Source organism: Podarcis cretensis (assembly GCF_951804945.1).
Source record: "Podarcis cretensis genome assembly, chromosome: 9".
Classification (NCBI taxonomy): domain Eukaryota; kingdom Metazoa; phylum Chordata; class Lepidosauria; order Squamata; family Lacertidae; genus Podarcis; species Podarcis cretensis.
Window position 1 is genome coordinate 12,775,339 of NC_137178.1, and position 16,431 is coordinate 12,791,769.

The 16,431-nt window shown below is 49.5% G+C and overlaps 1 protein-coding gene across 1 annotated transcript; it reads left to right on the plus strand.

The window, feature by feature from the left end:
* Positions 1 to 3,828: 3,828 nt before the first annotated feature.
* On the plus strand, positions 3,829 to 14,979 carry PRDM8 (PR/SET domain 8). Its single transcript, XM_079990873.1, has 4 exons — positions 3,829 to 3,989; positions 7,108 to 7,328; positions 10,318 to 10,549; positions 12,291 to 14,979. Exons 2-4 carry the CDS (start codon positions 7,110 to 7,112, stop codon positions 13,787 to 13,789), a joined length of 1,950 nt encoding a protein of 649 aa, XP_079846999.1. The 5' UTR covers positions 3,829 to 3,989; positions 7,108 to 7,109; the 3' UTR covers positions 13,790 to 14,979.
* The last annotated feature ends 1,452 nt before the right edge of the window (positions 14,980 to 16,431 follow it).

Here is a 16,431-nt window from a genome sequence, read left to right on the forward strand (position 1 = left end):
TAAGCTAAGCAAGCTATAGCTTAGGGCCCCACTCTCTTGCCCCCCCCCCATTTCACTCTTAATATACTTCTTCTTAATTGTATTTCAGTTCAACAATTACTTTGATAAAATGCATATTTTGTTATGTGCAAATGGCTCTAGATACCTATGAGGTCCATAAATGACCATATAGCACATATTCAACACAAAAAACAGGGACAATTTGTTGTTGACAAAGGACAGATGGACATATAAAGGGCCCCATTACCTTCAGTAGCTTAGGGCCTCATCAAACCTAAATCCGGCCCTGGATCAGGCTAATAATGGTCCACCATCCAGCTCAAAAAAGTGGCAAACCCTCAGGCAAGACCGGAGCACCAGAGCACTTCTCGGTTCCTGTGGTTTCCAGCAACTGGCGTTCAGAAGCATTCTTGCCTCCAAAGGTGGAGACAGAGAGCATAGCCCTTGTGGCTAGTGGCCATTCATAGCCTTCTCCCACATGGATTTGACTTGCTTTGCTAAAGCGGCTAATTCCCGCCTGCCAGCAGGCTGCCAAGGTGCCCAGAATAAATAGTGACTGTTCAAGTCGACCTGCCCAGCGCTGTCTCACAGAGAGGACTCCAGCGTCTTAGATTCCTCTTACGTGGAAGTTCCGCAAGGCGTGGAACTGATAAAGGAAGCGCCTCGCCCAAGAGGACTTCAGAGGCTCAGAACCTCTGTAAGCTGCAATCCTATGCATGCTAACCCAGGAGAAAGCCCCATTGATTCAAAGGGATTTACTCCAGAGTAGTAACTACGTCTACTCAGAAGTATGTCCTGTTGAGCTCAATGGCGTTGAGTGTGTGTTAGGACTGGAGCCTCAGTTAAGCTCCATCTTTCCTTGGGAATAATTCCTACTGAACGCGGTGGGACTTACTCCCGAGGAAACATGCCTAGGTTCGATCTATAGCTTTCCGTTCAGCTCCATGCCTGTTTTCAAAGAGTCGGAGTCCTCGTATAAGGCGTAATAAGGCGAGTGCTGAGCGGCTGGTCAACTTTATTTCGGACTGAGACGTTTTGCAAAGTTTTGCGAAGACACCTTGGAGGACGCGGGGAGATGCCCTTGGCCCGGAAGGAGCCGCAGAGGCCTTGAAGAGGACCATCAGTTCTTTAGACGTCCTGGGGGTCCTCCATGCTTTGACAGAGAAAAGCTAAATATTGTAAACTTTAAGTATTGTAATGAAAGGGTGGGGGTGAATATAAAGTACGCAATTAAACCCCGAAGGTAGTGTCGATTCGCATTGGAATCCCAAGGGTCCCTAAAAAGATAAGAGCTAATTTTAGAAAGAGAAGTGGATAAAGTATTCAGGGGACCTTAACCAGTGCAAAGAAGGGAAACATCAGCAAGTGAAATGAAACCCAACTTCAAAATGCTGTGTATATTAGTTATAATCATTTAATGAATTTAAGGGAGGGGGTTATGTAGTATTAATTGTAGTATTAAATGTGCTGCTCCATCTGGTTCCATTGTTGCCACGAGCTTCAGCAAGACTTGCAGAGAGAGCCAGTGCGTGTCTGCTCAGAAGTAAATCCCAGTGGATGCAATGGTACAGACGTCTCACGTTAACCTAAACACATTTGCTTGGAAGCGAGTTCCATCATTGGGACGTAGGAAGCTGCTTTATACCGAGTCAGTCCATTGGCCCTCCTGGATTAGTATTGTCTACACGGGCTGGCAGTGGCTCTCCGGGGTTTCCGACAGGAGAAACTACCAGTCCTGCCTGGGGAGGCCGGGGATTGAACCTGGGACGTTTTGCGCGCATAGGCGGATGATCTAGCACCGACCTTCCCCGTGGATTTGAATGGAAATCAATTTCAAGTCATTGGCCCCGGTTTAGAGAAAGTTAATTACCCATAAGGTTCCAGTCCTGTGCACATTTGCAGTACTTGGAAATAAACCCTTTTGAATACAATACGAGGTTCAGGTGCATAGGATGGGTCAGTGCGTCTGGCTGTTTACCAGAAGGTTGGTGGCTGGAGCCCACCGCGGGACAGCTGTGGGCACGGTTCTTGGATTGCAGGGGGTTGGACTAGATGACCCTCGGGTCCCCTTCCAACTCTACAATTCTATGAATTCAGCCGTCATAACTTTCAGTGGGCCCAGCTTTCTCAGGGCTGGAGTTCAAGGACTCCAGGGTCAGAATCTGCAAGGGGACACGCAATGTTTGCATGCTTTATAACATGGTGAGGGGTTACAGAAGCAATGGACGCGTTGCAGAAGCGACCCAGCAATGGGAAAGCAATAGACGGCGCAGGTCAGGTGAGTAGTAGAGAACATGCTGCGAGCGCCGGAGGCTCCCAGTTCCACAGCTGGCACCTCCAGTTAAAAAGGATAACTGGGAAAAGACCGAGGCCGCTCCAGATATCTGCTGACAGTCAGAACAGAGACCCAAAATAGACCAGAGATAGAGTTTTTGGTGTGAAGGGGCTTCATAAGTCAAGAGGCCCCATGAGAACTTGCTTCGAGGACCACACAGAGAAGAAACATGTGCGCGCCTCAATTCATGACAGCTCCCGCCGAATGCATTTGAGTCCCGTCCTCGTAGTACACTAACCCTTCTTTCCCAGGAGTAATTCTATCGTATAGAGAGAGATATTTGTCCCAGCTCAGCTGTGTGGGTGATGATAGCAGATAGTATAAACTCTCTGTGTGTTGTTCAAACAGAATATATTTGCTCGTGTTAAACAGCATTGCTTTCTATATTTTCTCAGTTAATGCAAATCAAGAGCAAAGCCTCTGATCCTTGCTTCGCTTCCCGCTCCCTTGGAAATCGCAATAACGCTGCAATCCTGTAAGTTCGAGGGTGAGCCGCCTCCTCGAACTTACTTCGGAGCAAGCGGATTCGAGAATGAAGCTGTGCAGCGCGAAAGGCAAATTCCACCAAGAAAGTCTCCTGCGCAAATGTTTACAGGGAGTTTTAAGAGAGAAGGGCATTAAAAAAATTAAAAGAGTTTTCACTGAACGCCTATGGAGAAATGAATGGTTGCAATAGGCCATTTCTGCCAGGAAGGAGTCCTCAGGGAAGTCCACAGAAATGAATCCGGAGTTTCCCAAGAGCAGGGCAGGGCAGAGCTCTTGGGTGACTCCTATTCATTTACATGGAAGGGATCCTGGCCAAAGTCAGCCTCCTCTTAGATCCCCTCATTCCAGCGGAGCGGTTTACGCACCTCCAGTGACCTCATTCATTTCTCTCCCATTGTCCTCAATGGGGTTCCTCTTTGCCTGGGATCGCGCCCTCTCCCCCCTCCTTTTCCTTTAGCGCGCTTATTTTTACGCACACCCTACAAGCAGGGCTCCGCAGGACCAAGAGCTTTTGAGGTGTGGGGGTCTGAGCAAGGGAGCCATAGCTCGGAGGGGAGCGGAGGGCGAGGGCTGAAGAGAGAGGGGAAAGACCTCTCCAAAATGAGCTCGGAGTGAGTAAGCGGGTGGGGGAGAAGAAAGCAGGCGAGGCTGGCGGCGAGAGGAGCAGCCGCCGGCGGAGCCCAGGAAAGAGTTAAAAGGGAAGGGAGGTGGGGCTGTCACGCGTCATTGGGCAGATTATGTGCAGCAAACAAAAACGGTGTGTCTGGGTGCCAGTCAGTCACTGCATCGGGTCCATCTGCACAAGTCTCTCTGCCTGCCTCCCTCTCCCTTCCTCCTCCTTCTCCTCCGAGCTCTTTTTTTTTATTTTTTTTGCACCAAGCCCACCAGAGACACGGAGCGCTCCCAGCATCTTCTTCCCCACTGCCATGGAAAATATACACTGATACAATAGATCTAGGTGCTTCTCCCTCCCCCCCCCTCACCGCACTTCTCCAAAAAAGAAAAAGAAAAAAAAGAACAAGGGGATCTCTCTCAACTCGTCATTTTTTTCTTCTTTTTTGCCACTTTCTGCTGGGGATTATCAATTTTTGTTTTTGTTTTTCCGCTTTTGCTTTTCAATCCCCTTCCCCCTTCTGTTTTTAGGATTATAATCCTGACCTTATTCCTGGTAAGTAAAGATGCATGCGTCCTATTACAGCGTGAGGGGGAAATTGTTCGGGGGTTATTTCTTCCTTCTCTTTCCCGACCGTCCGCCCCCCCCCCCACAAAAAAACCACCCCTTCTCTCTCTTCTCCTTCCTCCTTTCGGCTTTATTTCATGGCACCAAAAGGGGAGGAAAGGTGGTGGATGAAAGGAAGATGCCATGCCAGGCGGATCAATACAAAGGGTAGAGTTATAGGATGTGTTTGGATTATTATTTTGGTGGACAAGGCAGGCGGGACATGACTAGAAGTCGCGGTTGCGTGTGTCCTTTTTTTTCTTTTGTTTTAGCAAACATCCCTTCCTTTCCCCCCGCAACCCACCCAAAAAAGAAAGAAAGATCGGAGCGCAGAGAGAGGCAGAAACAGAGGGGATGAATTTGGTGGCTGCAGATACGGTCCTTTTTGAGGTTGTGAGTTCCTAAGAGATTTCAGAGAGACAGAATGGGTTGATTCCAGTTTCTTTCTTTCTTTCTTTCTTTCTTTCTTTCTTTCTTTCTTTCTTTCCTTGAGTTGCGTCCACCGGCTTCTTTTCCCCTGCAGGATGGCTCTCTCGTATTGTTAGACCGAATTGCATTTTAATGACCGTGTCCCCGCTGCTGCGCCTTGTAACGCGACAGCACAATTATTTAAAAAGGGATCCTGTAGAAAAAGAAAAGCGTGTGTGTGTGTGTGTGTGTGTGTGTGTGTGTGTAGGATACATATAATTATTCACACACACATACACATACACACATACTAGCGTGAGGGGGTGCAGATTATCTCAGCTAAATGAAAAGCCGGCGAAAATACACAAGTCTATTCCGCAGATGGATTTATTTCTTTTCTTCTCTCAGTGCTTGATTTTTGTTTTTAAACTGGGGCGGGGTGGGGGGACGCCACCCAGAAACTATGACCTTTCAGCCGGGTAATTAATAGATGAACTTGGCACCAGCCGAGAGAAACTTTCCCCCACACCCCCATCGCCTTCGGAAGACTGTAAATGTGGGATGGAGGAGCGGGTAGTAACAGTTACACTGGAGCCCAGAAAGGATGGAGTATATTATTATTATTATTATTATTATTATTATTATTAATTAAAAATCCAGTTGATTTGCCTGTTTGATCATATATAACGAAAGGGCAACAAGCAAGCCACCATACTGATATTGTTATGCAATCACCGATTTTCGGTAAATTATGGGGAACCTGCTGTTTCCTGCTTTCTCCGCCAAATCCGAGCCAGTTTGCAAAGCTGTCGGGAGAACAGTGCCTTGTTACACTGATAATGAATGGGAGAATCAAAGACTTGATCCCTGTAAAATAAAAAAGTAAATTAAAGGTTTCGCGTGCTGTCCGAGTTTGGGGGGGGGGGAGTTTTCTTTTAAGCCCACGGCCATCCCCGCTCGCCTTCCTAATAATGCACATAGTCCCCCTGTGAATGGGGCGACCCCATTCTCCGCCTGGTGGCCACGATCCGGGGGAGGGGGTAGTCTCCTGCGCACGCCCCGCCGAAGTGAACGCCACCTCTCAGTCCTTGCCGCTGCGGGCCTCGCGCAGGAGACCTTCCAGTGTAGCGCTCCCTGGAACGGCCTCTTTAAAACGGATCTATTTCCTTCTATCCAAGCAGTCGTTTCCTTCTAACCAAGGGCAGATTTGGGGACAGCCCTACATTATTCATTTTCTATCCAATATCTTTTTTTAAAAAAAGACAAGAAACTTATTTTATTTTTAAGGTTAAATTGGAAGTGGTTGTTGTTGCTATTCGCATTGGCCACAAATGCGTCCCCGCTTACCAGTTCCTAAGCCCGGCTGGCGTCGGGCTTGGACGCGTCCCCGTGTACGACAAGGGAGCTGGGATTCGCCCGCCTCCCATAAATAAGCGTGCCGAGGTAAGAAATAATTACCTCTGCTCGCTGCTTTTAATTAAAGTCTCCGAGGGAAAGTGCGGGATTATGGTAATGAGCAGACATACGTTCCCTCTTGTAGACTCCGGCGAAAGGTTAGCCGACATCAAATCAGCGACACTGACAAGGCACTCCAAATCCATTTGCCACGCCGGCCCGTCACCAGCCTCGCGCGGGGCGGGGAAAGGGAGCCCGGACCTTTCCAGGAGGTGCCAGGGCGAAGGAGGCCCAAACGGACCTCTACGCTATTCTGGGACAGGAGCTTTCGAGGCGGGCGGAGGGGGGGACGCGGGGACGAGGTCCTCCTGATGCGAAGTTCCAAGAAATGCGTGCTGAATCAAAAGGAAGGGAGCTGAGAAGCGCCCGGGGAGTTTTGCCGCTGACTTTCAGTGGCAAAAGGCCGGGTGTGGATTTTACCCACATATCACAGGGCTGAAAGAACTGCGTTAGATAGCGAGCCTGCGCTTCTGTCTGTCTGTCTTTGCCTGTGCTTCATTCTGTCTCGATAAGACATCTCCATTCAGTTGCTAGGATCCCTCGCGTTCTGGTTTTCCCCTTTCCTTCTTTACTTTGCATCACCTAGCCATTTCCTTCGCGTGAAATGATACACCGCCCCTGTTTTGCTTCACCTTTCAGCCGACGCTTCTTTTGAATGACGGGAACGTTACTTTCAAGTGACAGAGTTTAGAATAGGGCTTCAAATAAGTTATCTTTGGGATTATTGTTATTAATGTGCTGCTGTTTTGACATTGTTTATCCGGTCAAAGTTATGCGCTTTTAAGTCCTGTTGATTTGAATGAGAGGAAGCCCAGTTGCATCACCCATTACTCGGAAAAAGTAAATCTTATTCTGTCCAGCGAGGCTTCCTTCCGAGTAAGCTTGCACAGGATCGCAGGCTTGAGCATGCGATTAAATGAAATACGTGGGACTTCCGAGGACATATCTGGGTGAATTACTTGTTGTCGTTGGTACGATGCAATTCAATACGAAGTTCCCAATTGCGCTTTCCTTCCAAACGAGAGTGTTATTATGTATGCGCGTCTAGATCTTTTGTCTCTTGGACATACTGGCTTAGGACAGACTTCCTTCCAGATAGTACCATCCTTCGGGAATGTCTCTCAGAGCCACCGAGGGCGCCCCTACCAGTTGACTGAGTATCCTTCCTTCTTTCCTCCCTCCCTTCCTATCCCCCCGTTTTCAGTGATGGAGGACACCGGGATGCACAGAGGGATATGGGATGGAGACGCCAAAGCGGTCCAGCAGTGCCTGACGGACATTTTCACCAGCGTTTACACCACTTGTGACATCCCGGAAAACGCCATCTTCGGCCCTTGCGTCCTCAGCCATACCTCGCTCTACGACAGCATCGCTTTCGTCGCGCTCAAGTCCACCGACAAGAGGACCGTGCCCTATATATTCAGGGTAAGGGGGTGGTGAGGGAAGAATTGCTCTCTTGCTGAGGCGAAAAGCACCGAGATCCACCAGCCCGCTAACCTTGGCTTTAAGGCAGCAGCTAGTCCTCCGATCCTGAACGTTATCTCCAAGTCAGGGGAATTAACAGGATCGCGAAGCAGCATCTTTTTATAATCCTAATGCACATTAATTGGGAAGTAAATCAAATTGCATCTAAGGGAGGTGGGGTTTATTCTGAACATCCCAATCCTACATTTCTTATGTGGAAGTTTAATTGAAACGAACGAGTTACTTCTGAGCTACTGTGCTTAAGGACACCGGGGTCAAGGTGGCTTAAAACTGATGCGAAGCCAAACCGATAGGCTTTGCTTCGAATAAAATCTTTAGGATCCAGGCTGCCAATCAACTTAATCCAAGGATTGTGTCTTCATTGGGCTGTGGATCGAGAACTGTATGCTCCCCCCCCCCCGCTTAGGGACACAGAAGCGATTAAAAAAAAAATTTAAAATCATTTTAGCAAATGCCCGGGTGTGAATTTGAAATATTGTAGGGAATGGAGGATTCGCAGTGAACATTTCACCTGTTTAAACAGGACGTTTCCTTTTTTTTTTTTTTAAATAATTTTTATTAACTGGCCAATCACATCAAATTAAATCACATCATATAAATTCCGAATTACAAAGCCAAATTTTTAAATTTTGTTGGGGGAACCCATACTTCAAGATCCAAAGGGGAATTCAGATCATCTTCTTATTACTGCGTTAATGTCCAAATCAGTCCCAATCAGTCCAAACAAAGTTCATAATTCTATCCAGTCTTATCTTGGTGTTGCCACATCATATCTTGTTCCTATATTTTCTCTTTTTCCTTTACGATCTCTTCTGTTAGTCTCCTTAAGCCGATAGCAAGTGTAATAATCCTGTGTGGATTTCCCTTCCTTCACTAAGTCCAGATAGTTTCCATATATCTCCTTCGTAGATAACATCACTTTATCCATCGTAAATTTTGGCATTTGTCACTCTTAAGTCCCACCGAGGAGTTGATTCACGATATGTAAACAACTCTATTTCTCTCATTCTCCTCCCAGACCCAAGAGCTCCCACAATGCCTCACAAAATGGCAAACGGCATTTTTTCCTGACTGCGTCACTCCAAAACTCTTAGCTTTCCAGCTTCATCTTGAAACATTGCTTTGGATCGAAAGTTTATCTCCACACAGCCTTAAATCCACAGCTTAAGTCCTTAATTTCTGACTCATTAGGGGAGGGGGATTCTTGTTAAATCACATAAAAAAGTAGAGGCAGGTTTTTCCCCCCCTCCCCCCTCAGTCATTACCGTATCTTGACGTTCTTCTCGTATTTTATTGTTGTCTTGTTATCAGAGATCTCTTCTGTCAGCAGTATTTACTCCCCTTTTTCCTTGATGTATGTGCAATTAATCATGTCCAAATTATTTCTTTTAAAGATCATTGCAACCAGCGGCGCCAATCGGGGACGGCGTCGAGGAGTGCCGAAAATCCCACAGCAGGGCTTTGTGCCTAGTGCCCCCACCCCCACAAATTCGGGGGTGGTATAGGGCACAGCAGGCAAGGGCCGTCCCCCCCATAATCCTGGGGGGGGGGTTAAGGAGGCTAATTACCCCCATCATAGCCTCCAAATTACCTCGTGTGGGTCGGAGAGATGTTATTGTCCGCCATCTTCCGATGCGCCACCTAGTGGCCCCCCTAAACAGGACGTTTCCTTCCAACATTAAACACCTTTCAGCTCTTGCGAGGGGGGTGGGATGGGGAGACTAAGGGAGGGAAAAGAGGGGAAAAGACAGGGTCGAATCCTGCTGGCGTTTGCTCCGTGCGCCACCTGCTATGGAATAGTTCAAAGGAAAGGATCCGTAGGATTATTAAATCCCGGGGGACTTCAGTCTCCCTGTCAGCTGCTCTTTCATGCGTGCACACAATTCATCGGGAAAATTAGGTGAAGACCAGTCGCATCCAGCCTCTAAATTAATCCAAAGTGCCTGGATTTCATTCAAGCCTATTTTAGGCTGCGACCTTAGGCGGGGGGTTCCTTCTTAGTGCGCTTCATGCAGAAATAAATGGGGACCAGAAGTGCAAATGGTATTGACTTCGTGATTAGAGAGAGTTCCCGTTCGTTTCAGGGACGATTTCTGAGTGATCTGTTTAGGGTGTGCGTATGGGTGTAAACTGGACAAATGTCCGAGCTGTGCTTGACAATTGGGCTGAATACAGTGCGCATTTCTCCTCATAATCGCTTTACCCTTAATGCCCAGACTTAAGCTCATTCAACAACTTTTGGTTTTTTTAAAAGAGTCTAGACTAGGAGGAACTGATTCGCATCCGCATCTGCACTGCTATGCCAATGATGATTTAGCAGGCGTTGAGGGGAGCCGCCCCGTTTTAAATCAATATACTTGTTAATGAGTCAAGATGGATGAAAGCGATCCTTTTGAATACCTGTCTTTCAGGCTGCTTCACCGCAGCACGTTTATGAGCGCAGAGAGGAATCATCAGGGCTTTGCTTTCGCCTGCGAAATGCAGTTAAATGCAGTATCATTTTCATCTTATTAGCTCCATTTATTCACCAGCACCCCACGTCACCCGATCTCAGGGCACATCCGCCTCCTGAGCCCACGAAATAGGTCTAATAATGAACCAAAGTTCTCAAATTGCCTAAACGTCACGTAGTTTACCTGAGCTTTTTATGTATAGGGACGTAGCCAGTGTGCTCAGGATTGCAGCCTAAGACTTAAACTCAGAGGGTCGCGCGCAAGTTTGGGCCGAAGCAGAACTCCCATTCCTTGAAAGACGGCAGGATTGGACCTTTTGGTTTTTAAGTCCGTCACTTTGGAAGAGCTGGGGCGCTGTGTCCCGCCGATCCAAGCGCTTTCTTCATGGGGGGAGGGACACCCCCGCGTCTGGATTCGAGGAGGCTGGTGGGCGGAGAGTGTCCTGTTTAAATCGCGTCGCCGTTCCTCCCTTCCAGGTAGACACCTCGGCAGCCAACGGCTCCTCGGAAGGCTTAATGTGGCTGCGGCTGGTCCAGTCTGCCAGAGACAAAGAGGAGCAAAACCTCGAAGCCTACATAAAAAATGGACAATTGTTTTACCGCTCCCTCCGACGGATTGCCAAAGACGAGGAATTATTGGTTTGGTACGGGAAGGAGCTGACCGAGTTACTGCTGCTGAGCACCGCCAGGACGCACAGCAAAATGAATGGTAGGTCAAGGCTTGCTCTTGTGGGGTCTGTCGGGGGACGAGGGACGGGGGTTAATGGTTCTAGGTTTGCCTAGAAAAGAGGACAGGGAGAAACCCCAAAACCAGCCCCAAAATGGGGCCGAGCCAACTTAGCAGGGGCAAATTAAGGTTAGTTCCTTGCACTCTATCTCGTCCAACTTGACACCATTTGGAAACACCATATTAGCTGGAAGACTGTTAATACCCTTAAATTCCCACCGCATTAAAAAGGATAAAGGGAACTGGGGAGGGGGGGCAAGACCCCCCCAAAAAAGCTTCCCAAAACTTTGGGTGCTGAAAGGTTTTAGCAATATTATCCACAACACTCTGAAGAGAGAAAGGGAAACCTGATATTTATTTCCCTTCTGCTGTTCATTATAGTTACACTGGCCTCTCCTTCCCTGTCTCCTTGGAAATGCAGTTTGTAAGCTCCTAGGGGCAGGGCATTCCTGTTGGTTGGACATCCCAAACACACTGTCTGAGAGGAAGTCCCATTTAGCACAGTGGAACTGAGTAGACAATGGCTTCAATATTCTTTCATGTGCCACTGTGCCTTGATACTGCTGGATTAACAACAGCCAGTTAGGGGAGAAAGTTGAACCTGGTGAAGGACTAGCCCCCTGCTTGTTGCTGGAAATCTTGCAAAGCTAGAGCAGGCAAGCCATGATGTGTCCTGCTAGACAGTACATACCTCCTTCCCTAAGGAAGCCTACTCAGGATCCCTTAACACAGATGGGTTGTATTGGAAGCCCTGTGGCTTGAAGTATTCGATTTTGAGCATGTCCTGTATAAATATGAAAACATTTGTAGACCTCAGAAATTCCTGCAAAAAATGTAGGTCAAAAGGATGCAGCTGAACCCATCTCTCTATTAAATAATAGTGATAATAGTCCAGGTCTATTCCTGTTTTTTGGGTGGAACTAATGCCCCAAATAGGAATGCTCACCATCTCACGAACTCATTCAATCTACATTCCTACTCAGATGGACACTTGTGTTACTCAGCTAATCTCTTGATGGATTGAGATAAGTAATAAACCAGGCTGTTGGGGTTTTGGCACTGTAGAACTTAAAAGAGCTTCTATTAGACAGCCAATGCTAGTCCTTGCAGTGTTCTTAAAAAGGACTCCTGGAGACTGGTTGGCCTCCTAACCCTTAATTTAGTGTGACGCAGCAATTGGCTTGGCAATAGAAAATAGTGTCCAGTCCCTGCAAGAGCAAGCCACAACCTTGCAGGGTGGGGCTTTGTGAGAGTAAAACAGGCTCTGAGCTCCTTGAAATTCAAGGCAGCTTGCATTTTCACATATGGAAATAGCTGTGTTATAGCCAATGATTATTATTTTTTAGTTGAACAATTGACCATGGGCATTTTGTAGACTTCAAGGTCTACAAAATCTTTCGCAAGAAATTATGGCAAATGTTGTAGTCTTAACTCAGAAGACCCTCTGAGTCTGTTCCCACAGATGCTAGGTTTTCTGTGGATGCAAAAAGTTTCCTGCAAGGAACTGCTATCTCTGAGAGGCTACGATTCTAGGAGGATCCTAAAGGTGTGTGGATCCTAAACGGAGGTTTTAGATCAGTCGCTTGGTGGGGTCGCCCTTAGGTGAAAGTGAGCGTTGCGCGCTACCTGCCTGCAAGGGACTATTTGGCGAGTGGACTTGCTGGAGCAGATGACTAACGGATTCTTTTCCTGTACGTCTGTGTTGCGTCCTTCGTCTCTCCAGAGTCGCCCCCTTATACTTGCATCGAGTGCAGCCAGCGCTTCCAGTTCGAGTTCCCGTACGTGGCGCACCTGCGCTTCCGCTGCCCCAAGCGACTGCACAGCGCAGACATTAGCCCGGCCGACGACTCCAGCACCAAGGACAGCAACACCAAGGAGCAGGAGGGCGCCCTGGGGCCGGGAGCCACCAAGTTCCACGGCAAGCCCACCGGGAGCGCCACGCCTCAGCACCCGCCACCCCAGCACCATCGCCACCACTACCACGGCGCTCAGGACAGCAACGGCAACGCGGGCGTGACCAAGCCTTCCACGGACTTCCACAACTTGGCGCGCGAGCTGGAGAACTCGCGGCACAACAGCAGCTCCCCCAGCAGCCGGGAGCAGCTGGAGGGCAGCCCGGACGCCAGCCAGAGCCACGGCAGCAGAGCCAAGAGGAAATACCCGGCCGGGGAGCAGCTGGCGGAGGAGAGAGGAGCAGCGGCGGCAGCGGCTAGAGGGCGCTTGGAGAGGCCGGTGCCTTCTTCGCCGAAGGAGGAGCTCGTGTGCACCCCGCAGCAGCAATACCGGCCGGCGGGGAGCTATTTCGGACTGGAGGAGAGCAGCCGTCTGTTCGGCCCGCCCAGCCCGGAGACTGGAGAAGCCAAGCGGAGCGCCTTCGTGGAAGTGAAGAAGGCCTCCCGAGGGCTGGAAGCAGGCGACGAGGAGAAAGAGCGAGGCTCCCCGGGCAGCGCGCAAGCGGGCGGCGCGGCGGACAAGGCGCCCGGGCACCTGCTGGGCGCGCGCTCCGGAGGCAGCGCCTTCTCCACAGTGCCCTCCTCGCAGCCTTCCAGCGTGAGCAGCCCCGAGGAGAGGAAGAGCGCGTTCTCGCAGCCCGCGAGATCCACTTTCTCCACTTCGTCGGCCTCTTCGTCGGCCCACGTTACGCAGCTGGTGCTGGGCCAGAAGCTGAGCGCGCTGGTGGAAGCCGGCTGCCACGCGGGCGCGGAAGGAGGTGCGCGCCTTTACGCGCCGGACCCGCTGGCGGTCAAGCTGCAGGGCGCGCCCGGGGAACTGAACGGCGGCGGCGGAGGAGCAGGAGCAGGAGGAGCAGCCGGGGCTGGAGGAGCAGGAGGAGTTGGGGGCACCGCGGGAGGGGGCGGGCTGCCCAAGCAAAGCCCCTTCCTCTACGCCACCACCTTTTGGCCCAAGAGCTCGGCGGCGGCCGTGGCGGCGGCAGCGGCAGCAGCGGGTCCCCTCCAGCTGCAGCTGCCCTCGGCCCTCACGCTGCTGCCGCCGTCCTTCACTTCGCTGTGCCTGCCGGCGCAGAACTGGTGCGCCAAGTGCAACGCCTCCTTTCGCATGACCTCCGACTTGGTTTACCACATGCGCTCCCACCACAAAAAGGAGTACGCGCTCGAGCCGCTGGTCAAGAGGCGGCGCGAGGAGAAGCTGAAGTGCCCCATATGCAACGAGTCCTTCCGGGAGCGGCACCACCTCTCCAGGCACATGACTTCGCACAACTGAGGCGGGCCTGGCTGTGCGCGCCGAAACCCCAAGCGCAGCGCAACTTTCAGGGCCTCCTGCCCAACCCACTGCCACCCCTCTTCCTCCTCCTCCAAGGAATTCTGGGAATTGTAGGTTCTGGGAAATCTCTCTCTCTCTGGTGGAGAGTTTCCCGGCACCGGGACAAACGTTCAACTTCCCAGAATTCTTTTGGGTATGCTGCGAAGGCGAAACCGGTCTCAGGCTGGTCTGCATTTGTAGTGTCCAGGTTTCCAAAGAGAGGGGGAGCGCAATACGGCATATCCATGTGCACACACACCTATAGGCCTGCATCCCTGGGGTGAGAGACACACTCACGGGCACTTAAAATGCAAAGTAGCATCGCAGCATCAGCAAGAAGAGGAGCAGGGTGATGGAGGGTGCGGATCAGGCATCCCAGAATAGTTTTGGATAGCCTCCTTGATTCCCACCAGAGCTTCACCGGAAGGCTTTAAAAAGCCCTTAAAATGGAAGTAACTGCAGAGTCTTTGATTTGTACATGATACCTCCAGAATATTCCACAAAGCAATTCATTCTGGCATAGCTTCATCAACTTCTGATGAATTAACTTTCACAACTTGCCTAACCCTATGTCATGCCACTTTTTCTTATTTGTTTTTTGGAGCAGTCACAAGATTTCAGATATTATTGTCATCACCATTACTGCTACTACTGTTGCTGTTTTGAGTGACTGGATTGTAACCAGAGGCAATAAACTGTTTTCACTGGAATAGCTGTGACTCCAAGTTAAGCTGTTGTGGGATAGGTCTTAAGAATGCCAGAGCCCTAAAATAATCTAATTAATTTTGGAATGAGACCTTCAAACCTAGGGGGACTTAGGACTACATGTGTGCAATCCTATGGAAGTCCCATTGAACTCTGGGAGCCCTTCATAAACATGCATAGGATGTGACTGTAAAGTGGAATAGTTTTAGAGCAGGGACGGAACACCTTGGGCCTGTGGCCGGAATGCAGCCCCCTAGGCCTCTCTCTGGCCCTCAGGCCATGCAACCGAGGCCACGCCCTTCTCTGCACCCCTCACTGGCCCTGCTGTGCATGTTCCTTGAGAACTTTTGCCTGGCTGGGATATGCCATTGAATGGTGATAGTGCTTCTTGCCCACTTACATGGAGAGAGATGGGATGTAGCTTAGCATACAAAGGTGAGCTGCTGCCTCTGGTCCCACACACTTTTGCCTCTCCCCACCCTGGCAATATGGCCTGCCAAAAGCTGGAAGCCTGCCATGCCAGGATGTGGCCTTTAAGGAGGAAAAGGGTTCCCCAACCCTGAGTTGAGAGTGAGCCATTTGGCTGCTGTGTTCTTTGAAGGCATTCTTAAATAAGAACAGGCAGCACCATGAGCATCTCAACCCTCTCTTGGAGCTGACGGAAATGGAAATGTAATGGAAGATGTAAGCCAAGCTGGACGGGACGTGGGTGGCACTGTGGTCTAAACCACAGAGCCTAGGGCTTGCCGATCAGAAGGTTGGTGGTTCGAATCCCCACGACGGGGTGAGCTCCCGTTGCTTGGTCCCTGCTCCTCCCAACCTAGCAGTTCGAAAGCACGTCAAAGTGCAAGTAGATAAATAGGTACCACTCCAGCAGGAAGGTAAACAGCATTTCCATACACTGCTCTCGTTCGCTAGAAGCGGCTTATCATGCTGGCCACATGACCCAGAAGCTGTACGCCGGCTCCCTTGGCCAGTAAAGTGAGATGAGTGCTGCAACCCCAGAGTCGTCCGCGACTGGACTTAACGGTCAGGGTTCCCTTTACCTTTACCTTTAAGCCAAACTGAGGCATGCATGGCACCTCCCCTTCTCCAGTACAAAACTGGGCATTAATTTTATCACCATATTGAGTGGTGTTATGTGTGGTGAGTCCCAAATGTCTGCTTCTGTTCTGATAGGAGTGAAGGTGAACAAAGTGCCAACTGGTCCTCCTAAACAAATAGTTTAGGAGCGGATGATGGAAACAATGGGATATTTCATACAATACAGGTAGAAACGAGAACAGATTGCAGACCCAGCCCAGTAAATCTGAAGCAAAGAGTCACCTAAGAACCCTCCATTTATTTATCCTTTTTTAAAGGATAGAATAGCTGCAGAACCTTGGAAGTTTTTTTTCCACTTCAAAAAGAAAGGGAGGGCACTCTTGCTAAATCTGAAATAAAATAAAATGGGGAGGAACAGGACGTCGCCTTGATCTCCTTGGAGGAAAGGCAGGATATAATAAATTAAATAAAAGCACTTTCTCATTAGTAATCCCATGGCCATTCCAGCAGCTGGAGCATTGCACCACAGCAGCACCAGAAGTTGAACCGTCACAGCTGCTGCTTCTTTTGGCTTTTATTTTTTTTGGCCTCCTTCATGGTCTCTGCATTACTGCTATTTTATTGGAGTCCCTTGCAAATTTAAGCCTGAAATCTTGTGCATGCTTACTCACAAGAAAGTCCCATTGGGATGAACTGGGCTTGCCTCAGAGTACACACCTTGGTTTGCTTGTGCATTTAGGGTTATTACGGTCACTCTGTCTCTGCATATTGAGAGCCTTTCTGCTTCTCTTGGGCACCGAGACCAAACACAAATGAAGCAAAACACCCCAAATCACTGTTGAAAATCTTATGCC

Bases quoted from the DNA above. Each gene is read 5' to 3' on its own strand.
- PRDM8 (XM_079990873.1), top strand. From the start codon at position 7,110: ATGGAGGACACCGGGATGCACAGAGGGATATGGGATGGAGACGCCAAA. The intron at 7,329-10,317 runs GTAAGGGGGTGG...CCTCCCTTCCAG, and splicing joins CCGTGCCCTATATATTCAGG to GTAGACACCTCGGCAGCCAA. The intron at 10,550-12,290 runs GTAGGTCAAGGC...TCGTCTCTCCAG, and splicing joins GACGCACAGCAAAATGAATG to AGTCGCCCCCTTATACTTGC.